Source organism: Balaenoptera physalus, assembly GCF_965194825.1.
Source record: "Balaenoptera physalus genome assembly, chromosome: X".
Taxonomy (NCBI): Eukaryota; Metazoa; Chordata; class Mammalia; order Artiodactyla; family Balaenopteridae; genus Balaenoptera; species Balaenoptera physalus.
Genome location: NC_138903.1, coordinates 96,370,868 through 96,396,586, shown reverse-complemented (window position 1 = coordinate 96,396,586; position 25,719 = coordinate 96,370,868). Strand labels below are relative to the sequence as shown.

The 25,719-nt window shown below is 36.0% G+C and overlaps 1 protein-coding gene across 3 annotated transcripts in view; it reads right to left on the bottom strand.

The window, feature by feature from the left end:
• COL4A5 (collagen type IV alpha 5 chain) overlaps window positions 1-25,719 on the bottom strand; it is a 245,053-nt gene that overhangs the window by 25,944 nt on the left and 193,390 nt on the right. For all 3 annotated transcript variants that reach the window (XM_082447507.1, XM_082447505.1, XM_082447506.1), the window contains 6 exons: window positions 25,466-25,555; window positions 24,923-25,062; window positions 5,016-5,142; window positions 2,173-2,253; window positions 1,430-1,528; window positions 816-866 (listed from right to left, as the gene is read on the bottom strand). In XM_082447507.1, coding sequence (XP_082303633.1) covers window positions 816-866; window positions 1,430-1,528; window positions 2,173-2,253; window positions 5,016-5,142; window positions 24,923-25,062; window positions 25,466-25,555 — 588 coding nt within the window. The remainder of the gene's footprint in view (window positions 1-815; window positions 867-1,429; window positions 1,529-2,172; window positions 2,254-5,015; window positions 5,143-24,922; window positions 25,063-25,465; window positions 25,556-25,719) is intronic.

Here is a 25,719-nt window from a genome sequence, read left to right as displayed (position 1 = left end):
GAGCAATAAAACAGTCGCACATTAGAGTAATAATTTTTATGTTGGATTCATGAAAAAAATACAGGAATTTCTAAGAGATCTATGTGTGGTTTGAAAAAAGTCTCCATAGAATAGCCAATGGTCATTTCAGAACATAAACATACATATCTGTACACACATTCAGTCATCTAATTGACTACTTGGTGCTTACAATAATAGTAAGAACAAATGAGGGAAGGTAGATGTGTGTGCACACCTACCCATCCAAAATGCAAGATGTAAATTAAGATGGAGTTTTCAATAGACATTTTTATTATGGTACATATTTCTACAGTTTTCTTATATTACCTTGGTTTTGGTTTCCATGGGGAGAAAAAAGTGTTTTTCTTCTGGCTAAAAGGGTTTTTAAAAACTTAGTGAAATCTACCTCTTCATACAATTTTGCTTTCTTTTTTAAATTTTTTTTTATTTTAACATCTTTATTGGAGTATAACTGCTTTATAAGGTTGTGTTAGTTTCTGCTGTATAACAAAGTGAATCAGCTATATGTATACATATATCCCCATATCCTCTCCCTCTTGCGTCTCCCTCCCACCCTCCCTATCCCACCCTTAACATTTATTTATGAGGTTAATGAAGAGATATTTATATGTAAATGTTCTTAATGGTGCATTTTTTATAGTACAACTCTTTATACTAAGTTGCTAATTAAGAAATGCTTTAAGATGTAACTCTAGCTTTGAGTTGTCTGGGGTTGTATGTGGAGATGAATAACTAAGTGTACTGGAGAATATTATATTTTATGGACTGATTTAGCATGCTTCATTAAAGTTTACCAGAAAGTCCTGGAAGTCCAGGGGGTCCTGGGATTCCAAAGCCTGGTTGACCTGTTAGAGAATAAACCAAAAATTCTCAAATAGATAATAATAACTGAAACAAGGACAAATTATTTTTGGATCATTTAGGTTTTTCGTAAGTGCTGCAATGTATATTACATGAAACATGAAGACATTTCCAACATGGAACTACAATTCTAACATGAGAAAACCATATAAACTTATAGTCTATTTGTGATGAGTGTTATCTTTAAAAACTCATGTCATATGAATATATGTGTGTATATATAAATGGAATAGAGATTGCATAGTGAAAGGAGGTCATCCAGAGTAGTTGACTTCTTGATGACAAGAAGTTGTCCAGGTAGCTTCTTGACATGAAAAATTGAACAAGAAAGGATATGGAGTTTCTCATAAGAGGGAGGCAACTTTATCGATAAATGTGAGGCAATATTCTCAGGATGGAGTGGAAGAAGGTAATTAGGAAGGGAAAAGTGTGTGGTAGCTTAGAGGGTAAGAAAGAAGATACAATTTCACTATGGGTAAAAAAGGGCAAAAGTTAAAGTAGACAAGGAAGAAATTAGAAAATTAAGGACAATAAAAAAATATAGCACCTGGTTCACCCTTCTGTCCAGCTGGTCCAGGAATACCATCTTGACCTGGTTTGCCTTTTTCACCTGGAGGCCCTGGTGGCCCAGGACGACCTCCACCACCTGAAGAACAGAGTACAGCAGGTTACACCTATCTTCCCAATTCCCTTTTCCTTCCATATCCCCAATTCTTTCCATTTTGGCTTCAAAGAGTTCTACCCAAAAGACACAAAGTGTCTCTGGGACACTCCTTTAAATCATGAAATCTTGTGGAAAAGAAATACAGGATAATTTGAGAATAAGGAACTGCTTTATCATTCATTCAGTATTCAAAACATTTCACTTTCTCATTTTAATCTACCTTTAGAATATATAAGAAAGCAAGATGTGCGTGTGTGGGGGGATGGAAGTGGGGTGTATTATAGGCCTCATATGGGGCCAAAGGAAGTGATTTGCTTTAGAATTCAGTAAACAAAGAAAACTACACCTTGCCATTCTAAAATAATCAGAGCGTCTATCTACTATTATAGGATACTTGAAATAACTCTCCTTGGAAAAAGTGAGCCCCCAAAATAAGGCCCCATAATAATTTTAAGCAACTTTTATTAAGAATTGTTCACTTCGTACCTAACAGGTAGTATTAAGTGAATGATCACCATGTTTCTTTGTCTTGAAAATGTTCACAGCTCCCAGAAATGATTTGACTTTCCAAAAATGAATAAAGCCTTAGTTTAACAGAAAAGCAAACCCTTATTTTTCATTCTTACCTACAGGACCAGGTTCTCCTGGAAGGCCAGGGTTCCCAGGAGGACCATTAATACCTTTTGGTCCAGGAAGGCCTGGGGTTCCTAGAGTAAAGAGCTCAATTTAATGATAAAAGAAAAACCGCACTGCTTTGAGAGCTACAATTCAAATTTACAATTTAGAGTGTTAGCATAGAAACAGTGAAGAATAGAAAGAAAACCCAAAAAGATGCTGGTGTTTGCTTGATGATTTAAGAATAATTTTAAGTTTTAAATTGATTTATCCAGAGGTTGACATTATTTTATATTCATAATAAAAACAATTATCACCATATTATACTGGTAGAATTAATTGGTAGGATTCCATTGTATGGATATACCAAATTTTTAAGAATCCATTCATTCCTTCTTGGACATTTGGGTTGTCAGGTTTTAGCTATCATGAATATCTATTCTATTTATGGAAACCTGGTCTACTTAGCTATTATGAGTAATGCTGCTATGAATATCTCTGTGCTGGTATTTTTGTAGACATAAGTCTTAATTTATCTTGGGTAAATACTTGGATAGGAGTGAAACTGCTGAGTCACAGAATAGGTATATGCTGTGATTTATAAACAAACAAACAACAATATTTGGGAATTCCAGTTGCTCCAGATCCTTGTACAACATACGGTGATACCAGTTGTTTTAATAATAGCCATTCTAGTAGAAATGTAGTGCTACCTCATTGTGGTTTTAATTTGCATTTCTTTGATAGCTAACGATATTGATCACTTTTGCACGTGTTTATTGAACATCCGTGAATCTTCTTTTGTGAAACGTACGTTCCAAGTCTTTGGCATTTAGAAAAATGGATTGCATGTTTTGTTATTATTGAGTTGTAGAAGTTCTTTATACATCCCAGATATCAGTCATTTATGAGATACATGTTTTGCAAGTATCTTCTAGTCTGTAGCTTCCCTATTCATTTTCTTAATGGTGTCTTTCGATGAGCAGAAGAAAAGAAGAACTCAGTTTCTTTAAAATAAAAAAACAGTGTGGAGCAATTGGACATCTGTATGAAAAAAAATGAACCTTGACCCCTAATCACACCATAAAACTATTCTTCTTCGAGACAGACCATAAACCTAAATATAAAACCTTAAACCTTAAACATTGAAAGTTACAGAAAAAATTAGAATATTTCCATAAACCTGAGTAGGCAAATATTTCTTGAATAGGACACAAAAAGCACTAACCATGAAAGAAGAGTAAGAAAGGACTTTATTAACATCGCATGACAGCATTAAGAGAGTGAAAGGCAAATTTGAGACAGAAAGAATCTATCTGTAATACATATCCAGAATATATAAAGAACTGCTCTGAATCAATAAGAAAAAAGGCAAACAACTCATTAAATAAGAGCAAAAAAACTTGGAGCAGGCACTTCATAAAGATGCCAAATGGCCAATAAGTATATGAAAAGGTGTTTAACATTGTCATTCATTAGGAAAATGTAAATTAAAACTTCATTGAGATACCTCTATATACCCACAAGAATTGCTAAAATTAAAAAGACCGACAATATCAAGTGAGGTGAGGATACAGGCAACTGGACATTTCACAACACAAAGTACTAACCACTATATGATTATGGCAAGCCACCTGGAGCCACCCATGGACATTCATACATTGCAGGTGGGACTGTAATGTATAAAATCACTTTGGAAAACTGGCACCATCTACTAAAGTTAAATGTACACCTACCCTCTGATTCAGTAATTCTACCACTAAGTTTTTGTGTGAGAGAAATGAGTACATGTGCCCCCCAAAAGACGTCTCAAAGAATGTTAATAGCATCTTTTTTCTTAATAGTCCCCAACTGGAAACAACCCAAAAGTCCATCAAGAAGAGAATGGGTAACTGATTATGGTTTATTTCTTCAATGGATATTATGGAGCAGTGATAAAAAAAAACAAAAAAACTGCTGACTGGCAACAAGATAAATGAATCTTACATTCATAATGATGAGTGAAAGAAGCTAGACACAAAGATATATACTGTACATTCCATTTATGTGAATTTCAAAAACAGGTAAAATTAACTGGTGGTGATAGAAGTTATAGTAGTGGTTACCTGGGGAAGGGGGGTGTCACTGTGAAGGGGCATAGGTAAACTTCATGGGGTAAGGGAACTGTTTTATATCTTGATATGTGTGGTGGGTACATGGATATATATATATATATATATATGGGTAAAAACTCATTTATTGTCTTGTACATTTTATTGTATGCTATACTTTAATAAAAAGGTTAAGGAAAAGATAACCAAAGGCCCACTGCATCCATGCCACTGTGCAATCCAAAAAACAAACAAACAAAAAAATAAATACAAGCATAAACAGAGCAGGTACTATAACAACTGAGTTCAGACCACCTACTTGACTACAGTGCTTAAGTCCCTTTGCTTGCATGACTCAGTCCTTATCATTTGAATGAACTGTATGATTGTTCTACCAACAGCTACCCACCGTGTGCCTGAGTACAATATTCTAAGGGAATCAGCAGCAGGCTAGGGCTTGGCAGTGTACATTATCACCTAGAAAAATAGTAAGGCCTCTTAGTTGACTTGTGGCTAGCAGTCAAAGACTCAAAAGTGCTCTCTGCCCACAGGATATTGTCCTGCTGACTTGGTAATGCCCATTTTCATTTTATACAGAAAGAAATTTGGGCAAAAATGTTAAAGAGCTAGTTCGAGATTGCTTTGCTGGTCAGTAGCTGATTGAGAAATAGAACAGAAGTCTGTCAAATAAGAAGTTGCTTTGTGACATGGGTTAGAGTAGATAAGAAAGGAGAGAAGGAAGCATTTAAGAAAAGTAATATTACCAGGGAATCCAGGAAGGCCTGGTTGCCCTTTTGCTCCAGGGGTCCCCGGTAATCCAGGCAAACCAGTATCTCCCATAGCACCTTTGATACCAGGGTTCCCTGGGTATCCAGGCAGACCAGGTTCACCCTAAAAACATGAATAGAAAGATAAAACTGAAGTCTCTACATGACTTAGATTTTATAACAACATAAAATTATTCATAGAGCTTTTACTGTATGTCAGGCACTCTGCTAAGTGCTTTACATAAATTGCTTCCTTTAATCATCACAACAGCCCTTTGGGTTAGGCTTTATCATCTCCACTTATAAATGAGAAAACTGAATCTTGGAGAACTCAAGTGCCTAAGGTCTCTGGTAAGTAGCAGAACTGGGATTTGAACCAAGATCTGTCAGACTCCAGAGCTCATGCTATTCCCATGATATGTAGGTGCATTATTCTCATTAATCCTAACTCTATAAGAAAGATACTATTATTATCCCCATTTGATGGTAATGCAGCTTATAAGTGGTGGAATCTGAGTTTGGGTCCAGGCAGTTTGATTTCAGAACCTGTGATCATCATCCCTAGTATACTACAATGAAATTCATTGCTTACAATAAGCATATCAAACAATAATTACAGTAGGTTCTATTGTAAAAGGGAAATTTCATCTTAACATGAAGAAGTCTATCAGTTCTTCAGTGGACATCTCACATCCCATTTCCTCCATGAAGACTTCCAGGACAGAGAGCCTACCCTAAAAATTTAGGGTAGGTTCTTATTCCATTATGTTTATAATGCTTTCACATATGCATGTCTTGACTCTTCAATTACCCTGAAAACTTCTTTGGGGTCAGAGATAATTCATATATAACCACTTTTGCTCAACGAACATTTGCATTATTTTCTTCTAATAAAGCCTTAGAAGAATTCATACCCACTTTCACAATTAAAACAAGTTTTTCCCAACAACAATGAGAATATATGTCATAACACTAAATCTACCACAGTGTTCACTGCTCTGCTCATGAGGACCATGACCTGTCCAACAAAGTGTTCAACATCACCTGCTGAATACTTTCTTTTTCATTTAGTGTTTATGCTTGCCTAGGTGAGTAAGATCATGTATTTGTGACTCAAGTGTTTCTGCACTACGGTAAAAGCTTTTTATACTAATGACTTTTCTCCTTACTTCCCTTTCTTAAAGAACAATTAACAATCTTGGGTTTGGAATATATGTATTTCCGTCTGAACCATTATAAATCAAATATCTAGCACATTTTTACACACATAATAGGTATACAATTGAATTTTGGATTGAACTGGTTCCAGCTTAGGTACTTACACAGAAAAGCTTTGAATAAACTATCATAATTCTTCTTGTTATTCATGAACCAATGACATATATCAAAATTTAAAAAAAACAAGAAGAAAATTCCATTATTCTGCTAATGGTAAACATGAAATGCAGTAGATAAACTTCTGATTATTTATAATGAAGTTATGTTAAATTCTACAAATAACCCCAAATCGTAATTTCGACCAGTTCTTGTTCCCTGATACAGTTCTTCTTACCACCGTATGGCCCTATTCCTTCAAACCAAGTGAACTGTAAAAAAGAAAGTAAATATTTCACTAGGGCTTCTGAAAAGTACTACAATTTGCTAGTTTAAGTTTCACCTAAGCTTTTATTATTCATACACTTGCAGAAAAAATAATGAGCTTCTAAAAAGATAAGCAAGAAGATAATGAAAACGAGTACTCAGAAAATCAACAACCTGGCCAAGAATCCTATAAATCACACTGAGAAGGGAAAATTCTAGTCTATTAATACTCAGCAAAAGCTAGGCATGACTTAAACCACACTTATCCATACACTTAAACCACAAATATCTATATTTATTCTAATGTCAAGCTTTGATATAGTTCTTTTTTTAATTTAGATATAATTGACATATTATATTAGTTTCAGGTGTACAACATGATTCAATATGTGCATATATTGTGAAACGATCACCATAGTAAGTCTAGTTAGTATCCATCACCATACAGTTATAAAATTTTTGTTCTTGTGAGGAAAAGTTTAAAGCAATTTTCAATATACAATACAATTTATTAACTATAGTCACCATGCAGTATATTACATCCCCATGACTTACTTAATTTATTGCTAGAAGTTTGTACTTTTTAACCCCCTTCACCTATTTCACCCACCCCCACCCTCCCCTGCCTCTGGCAACCACCAGTATATTCTCTGTATCCATGAGCTTGGTTTTTGTTTGTTTTATTGTTTTGATTTTATTTGTTTTTAGATTCCACATATAAATTACATCACATGTTATTTGTTGTTCTCTGTCTGACTTATTTCACTTAGCATAATACCCTCAAGGTCCATCTATGTTATCACAAATGGCAAGGTTTCATTCTTTTTTATACACCACTTCTTTATCCATTCATCTATCAGTGGACATTTAGGTTGCTTAGCCATTGTAAATAATGCTGCAAGAAACATGGGGGTGCATATATCTTTTCCAGTTAGTGTTTTCATTTTCTTTGGATAAATACCCAGAAGGGGAACTGCTGGATCATATGGTAGTTCTATTTTTAATATTTTGAGGAGCCTGGATACTGTTTACAGTCCCAGCAACAGTGTGCAAGAGTTCCTTTTGTCCACATCTTTGCCAACACTTGTTATTTTTTGTTTTTTTGATAATAGCCATTCAGAAAGGTGTGAGGTGATATCTCATGATTTTGATTGGCATTTTCCTGATTAGTGATATTGAGAACCTTTTCATGTACCTATTGGCCATAGGTATGTCTTTTTTGGAAAAATGTCTATTCAGATTCTCTGCTCATTTTTTAATCAGATTGATTTTGTTGCTATTGAGTTGTATGAGTTCTTTATATATTTTAGATATTAACCCCTAATCAGATATATGATTTGCAAATATTTTCTCCCATTTAGTAGGCTGCCTTTTCATTTTGTTGGTTTCCTTTCCTGTGCAGAAGTATTTTAGTTTGATGTAGTCCCACTAGTTTATTTTTTTGTTTTTGTTGCCTTTGCTTTGGTGTCCAATTCAAAAACTCATTGCCAAGACCAATGTCAAGGAGTTTACCACTTGTGTTTTCTTTTAGGAGTTTTATGGTCTCAGGTCTTATGTTCAAATTTTTGATCCACTTTGAGTTGATTTTTGTGTATGGTGTAAGACAGTGGTCCAGTTTCAGTTTTTTTGCATGTGGCTGTCCAATTTTCCCAACACCATTTATTGAAGAGACTGTCCCTTCCCCATTGTATAGTTTTGGCTTCTATGTTATAAATTAACTGACCATACATGCTTAGGTTTATTTCTGGGATCTCTATTTTGCTCCATTGATCTATGTGTCTGTTTTTGTGTGAATACCATCTTGGTTTTTGTTTTTGTTTTTGTTTTTTTTTAACTCTGACAGCGTTCTCTCCCTCTTACTCTCCCAAAGGAAGAGAAGAACAATCATCAGTGGCTAGTGGCACTTGCAGAAGTAACACCAAGAGCTGACATCACACTCAGGAGAGAACACTGCACCTACTTCTCGTGGTTTTGGGTGCTCTACACGTTCAGAAAAACTTCTCTAGTAACAAACTATACAAATGATCCCTGAAAATACAGTCTTCATACTTTTTTGATTACTATAGCTTTGAAATATAGTTTGAAATCAGGGAGTGTGATGCCTCCAGCTTTGTCCTTTTTTCTATTGCTTCAGCTATTTGAGGTCTTTTATGGTTCCATACAAATTTTAGGATTGTTTGTTCTATTTTCTGAAAAAATGACACTGGAATTTTATAGGGATTGCACTGAATCTACAGATTGCTTTGGTAGAATGGACATTTTAACAATATTAATTCTTCCAATCCATGAGCATGGAATATCTTTCCTTTTATTTGTGTCTTCTACAATTTCTTTCATCAACGTATTACAGCTTTCAGTGTGCAAGTCCCTTGGTTAAATCTATTCCTAGATATTTTCTTCTTTTTGATGCAGTTGTGAATGGAATGGTTTTCTTAATTTTTCTTTCTGCTAGTTCATTATTAGTGTATAGAAACACAACACATTTTTTAATATTGATTTGGTATCCTGCAAATTGACTGAATTTGTTTATTAGTCCTAACAGTTTTTTGGTGTGGTCTTTAGGGTTTTTTAAATATATAATATCATGTCATTTGCAAATAAGTTTTACTTCTTCCCTTCCGATTTGATTGTTTTTTCTTTCTTTTCCTTGTCTAATTGCTTTGGCTAGGACTTCTAATGCTATGTTGAACAAAAGTGACAAGGGTGGGCATCCTTGCTTGTTCTTAATCTTAGAAGAAAAGCTTTCAGCTTTGCACCATTGAGTATGATGCTAGCTGTGGGCTTATCATGTATCGCCTTTATTATGTTGAGGTATGTTCCCTCTATGCCCACTTTGTTGACAGTTCTATCATATGTGGGTATTGAATTTTGTCAAATGCCTTTCTGCATCTATTGTGATGATCATATGATTTTTACCCTTCAGTTTGCTAATGTGGTGTATCATATTGTTTGATTTGCAGATGTTAAGCCATCCTTGCACCTCTGGAAAATTCCTCTTGATCATGGTGTATGATCCTTTTAATGTATTGGAGTTTGGTTTGCTAATACTTTATTGAGGATTTTTTCATCTGTGTTTATTAGTGATATTGGCTGTAATTTTCTCTTCTTGTGGTATCCTCGTCTGGTTTTGGTATCAGGGTAATGCTCACCTCATAAAATGAATTTGGAAGTGTTCCTTTCTCTTCTATTTTTTTGGAAGAATTTGAGAAGGATTGGTATTAATTCTTCTTTAAATGTTTGATAGAACTCACCAATGAAGCTGTCTGGTTCTAGACTTTTATTTTTTGGGAGATTTGATATAACTGAAAATGGAATATATCATCCCTAATGAGTCAAATTTAGCATTGTGAAACTACCTAACAAATAGAGTAACACTGTAAGACTAAAATGATTTTTAACAAGCCTGAAACTAGAACTGCTTTCAAGGTCACTGTGTTGTATATAACAGGCACTCCATGTAGAAATAGGAGTCAAGTTGATACCTTTTTTGCTGTTAAAATCCAAATTGGTTATCTAAGAGTATTTGGATCATAGTCATTCTCTACTATCTCTTAATAACAGAATCTCGCTTCCATTCCATGCTATAACCTAAGACCCAGAATAAAATATCAGGCTGACCTCAATATACAGAATAGAAGACATCAACGTTGGTGAAAAAGCTAACACTGTTGTTGTGTTCCATTGTAAAATTGAAGAAGCACTGCCAGTAGAAAAAAAAAAAAAAACAGGACAATGAGTTGAAAATATTTGGTGAGAAAGGGTAAAAACCATACCCTGTTTTATGGCAAGAAGAGTATTGTAATAGTAGTCCAATCAGTTGGAAGTTGTGGTTCCCACATAATTATTAATTTTTTTTACAGTTCAATTTATATTTGGAGATTAAAGACACCATGAACCAAGCCATATATAGGTTCTTCTTTAGTTAGGAAATATTAACAATAGGGATTTAAAGAGTGGATGCAGAGATACTCTTATTTAACATTTTACTAAATGATATAGGAAAGGGAGTATAAAATAAGATCTTCAAGTTTGCATGCTACTTTCCTCTCCCAGGTAGTGAAATTTTAAGCTAACAGGGACAAATTGATAAATAAAGGCTCAAAGCTGCCTGGGCAGGCCAAAACACGGTACATGGGATTCAATGAGTATGTGTAAGGTGATGAACTTAGAGAAAAGGCGATGAACTTAGAGAAAAATAATATGAACTAAGTTTATAAAATAATGGACCCTATGGTATCCTTTACCACCCAAGGAAGATACTATCCTTAGTAGCTATAAGTCTATTCAGAAAATCTATTCTTTATGATTCAGTCTTGGTAAATTTTGTGTTTTTAGGAATTTGTCCATTTCAAAGTTATCCAATTTGTTGTTGTACACTTGTTCATAGTACCCTCATAATCCTTTTTATTTCTGTAAAATTGGTGGTGATGCACCCTCTTTCATTTCTAATTTTAGCAATTTGAGTCTTCTCTCTTTTTCTCTTAGTCAACCTAGCTAAAGGTTTTTCAATTTTGTTCACTTTTCAAAAGAACCAACTCTTGGTTTTATTGATTTTCTCTATTATTTTTAATCTCTACTGTATTTATTGCTGTTTTAATCTTTATTATTTCCTTCCTTCTGCCAGCTTTGGGTTGAGTTTGTTCTTCTTTTTCTAGTTCCTGAAGGTATGAAGGTAAATTGCTGACTTAGGATCTTTCTTCTTTAATGCAAGCATTTACACTATAAATTTCCCTCTTAGCATTGCTTTTGCTGGATCCTATAAGTTTTGGTATGTTGTGTTTTCTTTTCCACTTGTCTCAAGATATCTTCTAATTTCCCTTGTGTCCTCATCTTTGTCCCACTGGTTGTTAAGAGTATGTTCTTTAATTTCTACATATTTGTGAATTTTCCAGTTTTCCTTTTGCTGTTTACATTCTATTGTAACTGGGAAAGATACTTTGTATGGTTCCAATCTTTTAAAATTTATCAAGACTTATTTTGTGGCCTAACATATGCTCTATTCTGAAGAATGTTTCTTGTGCACTTGAAAAAATAGATACTTTGCTGTTGTGGGTTGGAACGTTCTGTATAGGTCTGTTAGGCCCAATTGACTTTGCCCATTTAAAAACTGGTCTATTTGCTTTCTTATTGAATTATAAGAGTTTTTAAAATATATTCTGGATACAAATCTCTTATCTGATACATAATTTGCAAATATTTTCTCCCTTTCTGTGGATAGTCTTTTCACTTTCTTGATGCTATCATTTGCAGCACAAAATTTTAATGTGGTTCAATTCATTTATTTTTTTCTTTGTTTGCTTGTGCTTTTGGTGTCATATCTAAGAAATAATTACCCTAACCCAAGGTCCTGAAGATATATCATGTTTTCTTCTAAGACTTTCTGCTTGTCAATTTCAGCAAAAAAGCTATCTGGGATTATGACAGGGATTGCTCTGAGTCTGTAGTATGATTAGATTTTAAGAAGGATTAATGGAGGTTAGAAATATTATGCCACATTTAAAGAATACAGTCATTAAGTTTAAGAGTTGAAGAAATCTTAGGTACTATCTAGTCCAGCTCTCTCATCTCACAGACAAATATTATGTATAGAGTGCTTTATAATTTACAAAGTGTTTTTTTAAATCTAATTGAAGCCTCACAATAACTCTGTGCAATAGGTATAATTCTTTTTTTATTTTACTGACAAAGTAGTGAAGATACAAAAGAATTAAGTGACTTACAAGGTCATGTAGACAGACTCAGGACTCAAAGTTCTGCCTATTGATTCCCTGTCCAGGGTTTTCAGTGTACTATATTAATTATGCTTTTTGACTAACAAGGACACTCTCTCATAAAACAAACTACCATCTGACCTTTTACCACTATCCTTACTTCTTAACAGCTCACTAATTATAGAATTTTTTCTTATGCTTGACATCCCTAATCATACTATCATGTCTTCTGAAACTTTTATTCCACTCTTCCTTTACAATATAGGCAGGCACTCCTCATTTTGCATAACAGTATTGGACTATAAAAATGAAAATGCAAGATGAAACCATGTAAAGAGATTTTAAAAATCAATGGGAAAAATATGATCATTCTATGACCTGTAAAAGTTTTTCTCAAAACACTAAAATCCCTCTTCCTGTCAGTTATACATGTATAGAGAGCCAAGTTCATATGTTGATCATTTCAACTTCACTAGCTTTCTTGGCTGCACATCTAAAGTCTCTCAAATGGTGGCAGTGTCAACATTCCTTTGGCTGGCTATTTCATCTCTAACTCCATCTACATTAGATTTAAATTTCATTTCCAGTGTTATCACCTTTCTTTTTTTTTTTACTGCACTTTCATCATTGTTGGTCAATTTTCTCTTTTGATTATCCATTTTTGTTAAATTTCAGTTTGGTTTATCAATGAGAGACAGAGGCAACACATCTACATGCTTTGCTGTCAATGCATTATGGGAACAATAGATTCACAGTGATGAATCACTGACAGAATTTGAAAGAAGTGAAATGACCGCTCACTGATCATGATGCACAGTAGATATTTACATAGTGGTTTAGGGATTGAAGAGCTAATATATCATGGTAACTTAAACTTGAACCATACTGTTGTGGACTGATGCTATTTAACTAAACTGTGGTAACAAATTTGTGCATATCAGAACTGTACAAAGCAAGGACTGCTTGTGCTTATCAAAACTGAGAGGTAAAATCATATTTTTTAAATGTCATCATTTTAAGATAAAATAATACCATCTGAAAGAAACAGTAGGATACTTCAGATACATGATTTCCTGGTTTTATCAGCTCTGCAAATGTCCAAATTTAGTGTAGATTTCCTGATTGAAAAATACTTGTAGGATGCATAGAAAAACTAACAGTTAGCCTCTTGCTTGAAGAGTTGAATATACTGTGGACACTGGCCAGTTGAAACATGGTTTTCTGCTGCCATCCATTATAGTTTCAGAGATGAATTATTATGGTAATTTTGGTTGCACTATATGAATGTTAAAATTCACTCAGTCTAGAAAAAAATATGTATAAACAAATTTAGAAAATTTTTAAAATGTAATTTCAAATCAATGAGTAAAGAATGGAGCTCATAACAAATGGGTTTGTGTTATTTGGATAATTTATTTGGACAAAAATATATAGTCCCTCACCTCGCAAAACATACAGAAAAAGTCAGATGGGTTAAAGATGTAAACATAAAGAACAAGATCATGCAAACACTGGAATAGAATATATAGGACTCTTTTTATAATCTTAGATATAGAAGTCTTCATAACAATCAGAAAACTATGCTCCTGATCTTTCCTGCCAAATCTGTTTCTCCCCAAATCTTTCCTATCTCAGTATGTAGCAACTCCATTCTTGCAGTTGCTCAGGATAAAAACTTTAGAGTCATTCTTGACATCTCTCTTTCTCTCATATTCCATACACAAATCTTGCTGACTTGACATGGAAAATATCTTAAGATTCTGACAGTTTCTTATCACTTCCACTGCCACCACCCTGATCCAAGCTATCAACATCTCTAGTTTGTATTATAAATAATAATAAAAATAAAATAATAATAATAAAATAGTGTCATAATTGGTCTCACTCTTTTCATCCTTACTCCTCTATGATTTATATCCAAAATGAGAGCTGTGATTTTTTTTTTTAAATTAAAGTACAATCATGTTATTCCTTCCAGTTGTCCCTTATTTCACTTAGGAGTATAAGCCTTACTATGATCTAAAAAGCCCTAGATAATCTATCCTCCATTACCAACCTGATCTCATCTCCTACTGACTTTCACCTCAATACTTAGCTTAATTCACACTAGCCTCATTTATATTTCTCAAAATGCCAGGGTCTTTGAATGACTAACCCCCTCATTGCATGAGGCCACTTAAACAATTGTAATCAGAGAAGATTTTCCTTACTACCCTATTTTAAAAAAAGTAACATTTTTCAGCAATTCTTATCCCCAAGCCTCACTCTAATTTTGCAATACCTTCTAACAAACTTATTTATTTTGTTTATTTTGTTCACTGACTAGATGTAAACTCCATGCAGGCAGTGAATTTGTTTCACTCATACTCTATCTCCAGCACCTAAAATAGTTCCTGGCACATCATACATACTCAATAGGTATTTTTTGAATGAATGAATGAGTATAACATTCGTTTATGTTAAAATGGTAAACTTCTACTTGATGAAATGTACAGTAAACACTGTAGTAAGACAAACAACTGACTGGGAGAAACTATTTGCAACATATATAATAGACAATGGATGCATCTTCGGTGTTTATAAAGTACTTTTACAATTCAATAAGAAATACATAAGCAAATCCCCTCCTAAAAAATGAGGCAAAGAGTATGAATAGACAATTTGCTGAGGAGATATACATATAAGAAGTCTCACTTGGAATCAGGAAAATTCAAATTTAAACAATGATATGCTACTTTTTACCCATTAGGCTGACAAAATTAGAAAGACTGATAGTACCTAATACTTGTAAAATGAGGAGAAGATAGAAAATTTCTTATACTGATCAAGGGAGTATCAAGCAGTAGAGCTATTTAATTAGGAAAATTTGCCAGTAACTATCAATATTAAAAAGGAATATACAGGCTTCTGCACACCGTCCCAGAGCTGAGGTGTCGGCACAGTTATTTCCCAGGAGGAACTCTGGTCTGAAGGGCAGGTGCGAGGCCTCTGCATGCAGCCCCCTATGAGCAAGGGAAACCAGACTAAGCAACAAGGGAAAAAAAGTTAGACACTCCATGAGAAAAGCAGCAATTAGAGGAAGACCTTCAAGATGGCAGAAGAGTAAGACGTGGAGATCACCTTCCTCCCCACAGATACATCAGAAATACATCTACACATGGAATAACTCCTACAGAACACCTACTGAACACTGGCAGAAGAAACTCCCCCATGTACCTGGGTAGGGCAAAAGAAAAAAGGAAAAACAGAGAAAAAAGAATAGGGACGAGACCTGCCCCTTGGGGAGAAAGCTGTGAAGGAGGAAAAGTTTCCACACACTAGGAAGCCCCTTCACTGGCGGAGATGGGGGGTGGTGGGGGGAAGCTTTGGAGCCACGGAGGAGAGCACAGCAACAGGGGTGCAGAGGGCAAAGTGGAGAGATTCCCGCACAGAGGAGCGGTGCCGACCAGCACTCACCAGCCCGAGAGGCTTGTCTGCTCACCCGCCGGGGCGGGCAGGGGCTGGGAGCTGAGGCTCGGGCTTCGGAGGTCGGATCCCAGGGAGAGGACTGGGGTTGGCTGCATGAAGACAGCCTGAAGGGAGCTAGTGAGCCACATCTGGCCGGAAGGGAGTTAGGGAAAAAGTCTGGACCTGCCTAAGAGGCAAGAGACAATTGTTTCGGGGTGCACGAGGAGAGGGGATTCACAGCACCGCCTAAACGAGCTCCAGAGATGGGCGTGAGACGCGGCTATCAGTGCGGGCCCCAGAGATGGGCATGAGACTCTAGGGCTGCTACTGCAGCCACCAAGAATCCTGTGTGCAAGCACAGGTCACTATCCACACCTCCCCTCCAGGGAACCTGTGCAGCACGCCACTGCCAGGGTCTCTGTCTCTGTGATCCAGAGACGACTTCCCCGGGAGAACAAACGGCATGCCTCGGGCTGGTGCAACGTCATGCTAGCCTCTGCCGTTGCAGGCTCGCCCCGCATTCTGTACCCCTCCCTCCCCCCTTGAGCTGAGTGAGCCACAGCCCCCGAATCAGCTGCTCCTTTAACCCCGTCCTGTCTGAGTGAAGAACAGACGCCCTCAGGTGACCTACGTGCAGAGGCGGGGCCAAATCCAAAGGTGAACCCCAGGAACTGTGCGAACAAAGAAGAGAAAGGGAAATTTCTCTGTGTAGCCTCAGGAGCAGCGGATTAAATCTCCACAATCAACTTGATGCACCCTGCATCTGTGGAATACCTGAATAGACAACGAATCATCCCAAAATTGAGGTGGTGGACTTTGGGAGCAATGATATATATACTTTTTTCCTTTTTCTCTTTTTGTGAGTGTGTATGTGTATGCTTCTTTGCGTGATGTTGTCTGTAGAGCTTTGCTTTTACCATTTGTCCTAGAGTTCTGCCTGTCTGGTTTTTTGTTTTGTTTTGTTTTATTACTTTTTAATTGTTTTTATTTTTAATAATTATTTTTTATTTTAATAACGTTATTTTATTTTATTTTTTCTTTTTTTCTTTCTTTTTTTCTCCCGTTTCTTCTGAGCCGTGTGGCCAACAGGGTCTTGGTGCTCTGGCTGGGTGTCAGGCCTGTGGCTCTGAGGTGGGAGAGCCGAGTTCAGGACATTGGTCCACCAGACACCTCCTGGCTCCACGTAATATCAAATGGCGAAAGCTCTCCCAGAGATCTCCATCTCAACACTAAGACCCAGGTACACTCAACGACCAGCAAGCTACAGTGCTGGACACCCTATGCCAAACAACTAGCAAGACAGGAACACAACCCCACCCATTAGCAGAGAGGCTGCCTAAAATCATAATAAGGTCACAGACACCCCAAAACACACCACCAGACGTAGATCTGCCCAACAGAAAGACAAGATCCAGGCTCATCCACCAGAACACAGGCACTAGTCCCCTCCACCAGGAAGCCTACACAACCCACTGAACCAAACTTAGCCACTGGGGGCAGACACCAAAAACAATGGGAACTACTAACCTTCAGCCTGCGAAAAGAAGACCCCAAACACAGTAAGTTAAGCAAAATGAGAAGACAGAGAAACACACAGCAGATGAAGGAGCAAGGTAAAAACCCACCAGACCTAACAAATGAAGAGGAAATAGGCAGTCTACCTGAAAAAGAATTCAGAGTAATGACAGTAAAGATTATCTAAAATCGTGGAAATAGAATGCAGAAAATACAAGAAACGTTTAACAAGGACCTAGAAGAACTAAAGAGCAAACAAACAATGATGAACAACACAATAAATGAAATTAAAATTTCTCTACAAGGAATCAACAGCAGAATAACTGAGGCAGAAGAACGGATAAGTGACCTGGAAGATAAAATAGTGGAAATAACTACCACAGAACAGAATAAAGAAACAAGAATGAAAAGAATTATGGACGGTCTTAGAGACCTCTGGGACAACATTAAAGGCACCAACATTCGAATTATAGGGGTCCCAGAAGAAGAAGAGAAAAATAAAAGGTGACTGAGAAAATATTTGAAGAGATTATAGTTGAAGACTTCCCTAACATGGGAAAGGAAATAGTCAGTCAAGTCCAGAAAGTGCAGAGAGTCCCATACAGGATAAATCCAAGGAGAAACATGCCAAGACACATATTAATCAAACTGTCAAATATTAAATACAAAGAAAAAATATTAAAAGCAGTGAGGGAAAAGCAACAAATAACATACAAGGGAATCCCCATAAGGTTAAAAGCTGATCTTTCAGCAGAAACTCTGCAAGCCAGAAGGGAGTGGCAGGACATATTTAAAGTGATGAAAGGGAAAAACCAACAACCAAGATTACTCTACCCAGCCAGGATCTCATACAGATTTGACAGAGAAATTAAAACCTTTACAGACAAGTAAAAGCTAAGAGAATTCAGCACCACCAAACCAGCTTTACAACAAATGCTAAAGGAACTTCTTTAGGCAGGAAACACAAGAGAAAGAAAAGACCTACAATAACAAAACCAAAACAACTAAGAAAATGGTAATAGGAACATACATATTGATAATTACCTTAAATGTAAATGGATTAAATGCTCCAACCAAAAGACATAGACTGGCTGAATGGATACAAAAACAAGACCTGTATATATGCTGTCTACAAGAGACCCACTTCAGACCTAGGGACACATACAGACTGAAAGTGAGGGAATGGAAAAAGATATTCCATGCAAATGGAAATCAAAAGAAAGCTGGAGTAGCAATTCTCATATCAGATGAAATAGACTTTAAAATAAAGACTATTACAAGAGACAAAGAAGGACACTACATAATGATCAAGGGATCAATCCATGAAGAAGATATAACAATTGTAAATATTTATGCACCCAACATAGGAGCACCTCAATATATAAGGCAAATGCTAACAGCCATAAAAGGGGAAATCGACAGTAACACAGTCATAGAAGCGGACTTTAACACCCCACTTTCACCAATGGACAGACCATCCAACATGAAAATAAATAAGGAAACACAAGCTTTAAATGATACACTAAAGAAGATGGACTTAATTGATATTTATAGGGCATTCCATCCAAAAACAACAGAATACACTTTCTTCTCAAGTGCTCATGGAACAGTCTCCAGAATAGGTCATATCTTGGGTCACAAATCAAGCCTTGGTAAATTTAAGAAAATTGAAATCATATCAAGTATCTTTTCCAACCACAACGCTATGAGACTAGATATCAATTACAGTAAAAAATCTGTTAAAAATACAAACACATGGAGGTTAAACAATACACTACTAAATAACCAAGAGATCACTGAAGAAATCAAAGAGGAAATAAAAATTACCTAGAAACAAATGACAATGAAAACACGATGACCCAAAACCTACGGGATACAGCAAAAGCAGTTCTAAGAGGGAAGTTTATAGCAATACAATCCCACCTCAAGAAACAAGAAAAATCTCAAATAAAAAACCTAATCTTACACCTAAAGCAATTAGAGAAAGAAGAACAAAAAAAACCCCAAAGTTAGCAGAAGGAAAGAAATCATAAAGATCAGATCAGAAATAAATGAAAAAGAAATGAAGGAAACAATAGCAAAGATCAATAAAACTAAAAGCTGGTTCTTTGAGAAGATAAGCAAAATTGATAAACCATTAGCCAGACTCATGAAGAAAAAAAGGGAGAAGATTCAAATTAATAGAATTAGAAATGAAAAAGGAGAAGTAACAACTGACACTGCAGAAATACAAAGGATCGTGAGAGATTACTACAAGCAACTATTTGCCAATAAAATGGACAACCCGGAAGAAATGGACAACCTGGAAGAAATGGACAAATTGTTAGAAAAGCACAACCTTCCGAGACTGAACCAGGGAGAAATAGAAAATATAAACAGACCAGTCACAAGCACTGAAATTGAGACTGTGATTAAAAATCTCCCAACCAAGAAAAGCTGAGGACCAGATGGCTTCACAGGCGAATTCTATCAAACATTTAGAGAAGAGCTAACAGCTATCCTTCTCAAACTCTTGCAAAATATAGCAGAGGGAGGAACACTCCCAAACTCATTCTATGAGGCCACCATCACCCTGACACCAAAACCAGACCAAGATGTCACAAAGAAAGAAAACTACAGGCCAATATCACTGATGAACATACATGCAAAAATCCTCAACAAAATACTAGCAAAGAGAATCCGACAGTACATTAAAAGGATCATACACCATGATCAAGTGGGGTTTATCCCAGGAAGGCAAGGATATACAATGGAGAAAAAACAGCCTCTTCAATAGTGGTGCTGGGAAAACTGGACAGCTACATGTAAAAGAATGAAATTAGAACACTCCCTAACACCATACACAAAAATAAACTCAAAATGGATTAAAGACCTAAATGTAAGGCCAGACACTACAAAAGTCTTAGAGGAAAACATAGGCAGAACCCCGTATGACATAAATCACAGCAAGATCCTTTTTGACCCACCTCCTAGAGAAATGGAAATGAAAACAAAATAAACAAATGGGACCTAATGAAACTTCAAAGCTTTTGCACAGCAAAGGAAACCATAAACAAGATGAAAAGACAACCCTCAGAATTGGAGAAAATATTTGCAGATGAAGAAGCTGACAAAAGATTAATCTCCAAAATATACAAGCAGCTAATGCAGCTCATACAGCTCAATACCAAAAAACAAACAACTCAATCCAAAAATGGGCAGAAGACCTAAATAGACATTTCTCCAAAGAAGGAATACAGATTGCCAACAAACACATGAAAGGATGCTCAACATCACTAATTATTAGAGAAATGCAAATCAAAACGACAATGAGGCATCAACTCACAACAGTTAGAATGGCCATCATCAAAAAATCTACAAACAATAAGTGCTGGAGAGGGTGTGGAGAAAAGGGAACCCTCTTGCACTGTTGGTGGGAATGTAAATTGATACAGCCACTATGGAGAACAGTATGGAGGTTCCTTAAAAAACTAAAAATAGAACTATCATATGACCCAGCAATCCCACTACTGGGCATATACCCTGAGAAAACCATAATTCAAAAAGAGTCATGTACCAAAATGTTCAGTGCAGCTCTATTTACAATAGCCAGGACATGGAAGCAACCTAAGTGTCCATCATTGGATGAATGGATAAAGAAGATGCGGCACATATATACAATGGAATATTACTCAGCCATAAAAAGAAATGAACTGGAGGTATTTGTAGTGAGGTGGATGGACCTAGAGTCTGTCATACAGAGTGAAGTAAGTCAGAAAGAGAAAAACAAATACAGTATGCTAACACATATATATGGAATCTAAGGGAAAAAAAAAAGGTCATGAAGAACCTAGTGGCAAGACGGGAATAAAGACACAGACCTACTAGAGCATAGACTTGAGGATATGGGGAGGGGGAGGGGTGAGATTTGACAGGGTGAGAGAGTGGCATGGACATATATACACTACCAAATGTAAAACAGATAGCTAGTGGGAAGCAGCCGCATAGCACAGGGAGATCAGCTCGGTGCTTTGTGACCACCTAGAGGGGTGGGATAGGGAGGATGGGAGGGAGAGAGATGCAAGAGGGAAGAGATATGGGAACATATGTATATGTATAACTGATTCACTTTGTTATAAAGCAGAAACTAACACACCATTGTAAAGCAATTATACTCCAATAAAGATGTTTAAAAAAAATCTACAAACAATAAATGCTGGAGAGGGTGTGGAGAAAAGGGAACCCTCTTGCACTGTTGGTGGGAATGTAAATTGATACAGCCACTAGGTAGAACAGTATGGAGGTTCCTCAAAAAACTAAAAATAGAACTACCATACGACCCAGCAATCCCACTACTGGGCATATACCTTGAGAAAACCATAATTCAAAAAGAGTCATGTACCACAATGTTCATTGCAGCTCTATTTACAATAGCCAGGACATGGAAGCAACCTAAGTGTCCATCGACAGATGAATGGATAAAGAAGATGTGGCACATATATACAATGGAATATTACTCAGCCATAAAAAGAAACGAAACTGAGTTATTTGTAGTGAGGTGGATGGACCTAGAGTCTGTCATACAGAGTGAAGTAAGTCAGAAAGAGAAAACAAGTACCGTATGCTAACGCATATATATGGAATCTAAAAAAAAAAAGGTTCTGAAGAACCTAGGGGCAGGACAGGAATAAAGACGCAGATGTAGAGAATGGACTTGAGGACATGGGGAGGGGGAAGGGTAAGCTGGGACGAAGTGAGAGAGTGGCATGGACTTATATATACTACCAAAGATAAAATAGATAGCTAGTGGGAAGTAGCCGCATAGCATAGGGAGATCAGCTTGGTGCTTTGTGACCACCTAAAGGGGTGGGATAGGGAGGGTGGGAGGGAGATACAAGAGGGAGGAGATATGGGGGTATACGTATATGTATAGCTGATTCACTTTGTTATAAAGCAGAAACTAACACACCATTGTAAAGCAATTATACTCCAATAAAAATCTTAAAAAACAAAAAGGTATATATATGCTGGATTCCAGCAAATCTACTCATAATTTATTCTATGGCAATATTTACCAAATAATATTAAGATATTTATGTAAGATATGGATAAGAATTTCAGTGCAACATATGTTTGTAATCATGAAAATATAGAAACAACTTCAGTACTAATAATAGGTTAAATTATTTATGGTTAACCTAAACAGAAAATACTATATAATTATGAAAAAGAATGAGGTGTATATTTATAGGCTGATAAAGAAAGTATGCTAAGATCTACTAAACTATGACCACTAGGTCCAGAGCAGATATATGGTATTGAATATGATTTCATGCATATAAATAAAAATATAACTTCCATTAGAAGATACCACATCATTCCATGCATCAATAACTGAGGGAAAAATGCTTCTAATTATAATTGTAAGGTGTTTCCCATTGTAAGATGCCCCTCAATATCAGAGATTTTGAATTGTACAAAACTGAGTCTTAAACTTGATGAAATACCTATCATATACACATACATATATATGCATAAAAAGCCTTTTCTGGACAAATACATGAGGAACTACTAAACGTGGTTACCTTGGGGAAGAACTATGGATTTGGAGTATGTAAATGTGTGGAAAGAAGAGTTCTCATTTTACATCATTTCATACTGGTTGATTTTATTTTTATTGATTTATAACATTATACATAAAAGTTTCATGTGTACAACATTATATTTCTATTTCTGTATACACTATGGTGTGCTAGTTGATTTTTAAAATCAATCTAATTTGTTACTATTAATATAAAAACTTAAAAAGACAAAAATTGAAATGCACTTATCTTTTGACCCAGCAATTTCACTTTTAAGAATCTCTACAGTATAAATAATTGTACATGTGTCCACAGATATGTGTAAGAATGTTCATTATGATATGAATTGCAACAGAAGTAGGATATCATGCAACCATTAACAATGATGTACACTGACGAAGAAAACTGATTAAGATATACTGAAAGAAGAAATATTAAAAGACATAAGTGATAAGGTAACATACAGAATAGTATATATTCTATGACTCTACATATGCACAAAGTGTAGAAAAACCAAAATTCTGTGTGTATGTGTATATATGTGTGTGTGTGTATGTATGTATGTGTGTGTGTGTGTGTGTGTGTGTGTGTGTGTGTGTGTATGTATAGAGAGAGAAAGAGAAAGAGAATATGTTGCAAGGGATTCAAATTTACACACCAACTATTAATAGTGGATTCTGTGGGGAAGGGAATGGAATAAAGAAGACACATGTTATAAAGGAGATTTTCACTTTTACCCTTGATATGTCTGTATTGTTATTTTTAGTAAAATATGTATTCATGTATTACTGATAAAATTTAAATAGAAAAAATTAAGATTCATTTCAATAAACTTTATACTGTTAATCCACAATTAATATGCAGAAATTTCTCTTGATTACTTCTTAAAATAAGTTGATTAACTGGGCAATCAAAATATAGTCTTTTTGGGGACTTCCCTGGTGGTCCAGTGGTAAAGAATCCACCTTACAATGCAGGGGACACGGGTTCGATCCCTGGTTGGGGAACTAAGATCCCACATGCTGCGGGGCAACTAAGCCCATGTGCCACAACTACAGAGCCTGCGTGCCTCAATGAGAGAGGCTGCGTGCCACAAACTACAGAGCCCACGCACCCTGGAGCCCGCGCACCACAACTAGAGAGAAGCCTGCGCACCCCAACGAAGAGCCCACGTGCCGCAGCAAATAAAAGATCCCGCATGACACAACTAAGACCCGATGCAACCAAAAAAAGAAAGAAAATATTTTTAAAAATAGTCTTTTTGCATACTATTAAAAAGAAATTATCTTTAAAATGTTATTCAATAAATTCTTATCTCAGTGGGAACTTTCACTAATTTCATGGTAGTTGAGTAACACAATTCCTTTTCTAATACTCTCAGGTTTTGTGTTGTAACTGAATGATTAAACATCATTATAAGACAAACAATTCACTGTGAGAAAATACTCGCAACATATATATTAGACAATGGATACCTCTCTGCTAGTTATAAAATACTTCTGCAAATCAATAGCAATTATTTCCTTTTTACATGGAATTAAGCAGTTATCAAACATTTGTGAGTCCAGGGATTCTTAAACATGCTCTAGATTTGATTGCTTGAGAAATACCACCAAAGTTTTCACATTGACTAGGGACAGAGAGAGATACGTACAACTGTTTTCGGAGAACCACCTCAGATATGCAGTTAAGAATACTACTGCACCTTCATTAATTTTATAAGTTACTTTGCTTATAAGCCTCTTCAAATTAGTTAATAATAATATTAGGACAAAGACCAACAACTCCATCGCTAAAAAGGAAAAAAAAAACCCCAAACTAGGCAGAAATACGCTTTTGGGTTACTGAAACATACTCAAAGAGTAAGATAGAGGGAAAATAAAGAAATCAGAAAGATTTCCCCTCCGTTTTTTGGACTGGCTGCAAACCTAAAATATATCTCCTTACAATATAGGAGAAAAGAGAAGGAATGAACTTCTTGCCCAGACTATACCATGTCATTCTATAGTTTGTTTAAGGAAGAATTAGGAACGAGCACAATGTTAAAGAAAAATCCTATCTGCTCAGGCATATACCTGAGTAGGATTACCTTTGGGCCAGGAAGACCTGGAAGACCAATGCCTGAAATACCAGGATCACCTTTTTCTCCTTTCTGTCCAGGTAATCCTGGGGATCCAGGTTGTCCAGGAACTCCAGGAGGTCCAGGAGACCCTTTTGCACCCTGGGGGCCTGTTAGAAACATGTAATATGCAATCTTTTAAAAAATATCGTTTGTGGGATATATATCATGCACATGACCAAGCAAAAAGATTTTTAAAAAGAATTCTGCAAATTCTGATATATATAATAATGAGCTTTACAACCAGGATTATATAAAAGCCTATTTTTCAAGGAAGTTTAAGTGAAAGGGGGTATAGCTGGAGAAAAAAATGTAAGTTTGTGAATTCTTTCTAAAGCTCTGTCTCTTAATTCGCACTTCAAATATTTGGGTAATGAGAGAGCTCTACCCGCTGACTGCCTTAGATATTGTCTCAGTTTGACTCTATCAATACCAGTCTCATTTCTAATAACAAAGATAGTGAACCATCTTCCATTAATGGAACTAAACATTTGGGAAATTTTCATCACTCACCTGGAAAACCCATATCACCTATGTTTCCTTTAAGTCCAGGAGGTCCTGTAAGTCCTGGCTTCCCAGGGAGACCAGGGTTACCCTTGGGACCTACAAAAGCCAAATTGGTAAAATTAAGACAACTCAGCAATATTAAGGTTGCCTGGTTTCCTGGTGGGGGTTGTAATTAAAATGCAAGCGTGAGATTGAATGGATTAAATCTTAACATATGATTAAGTTCCACAGATCTAACTCAGCATAAAACAGGTAAGAGT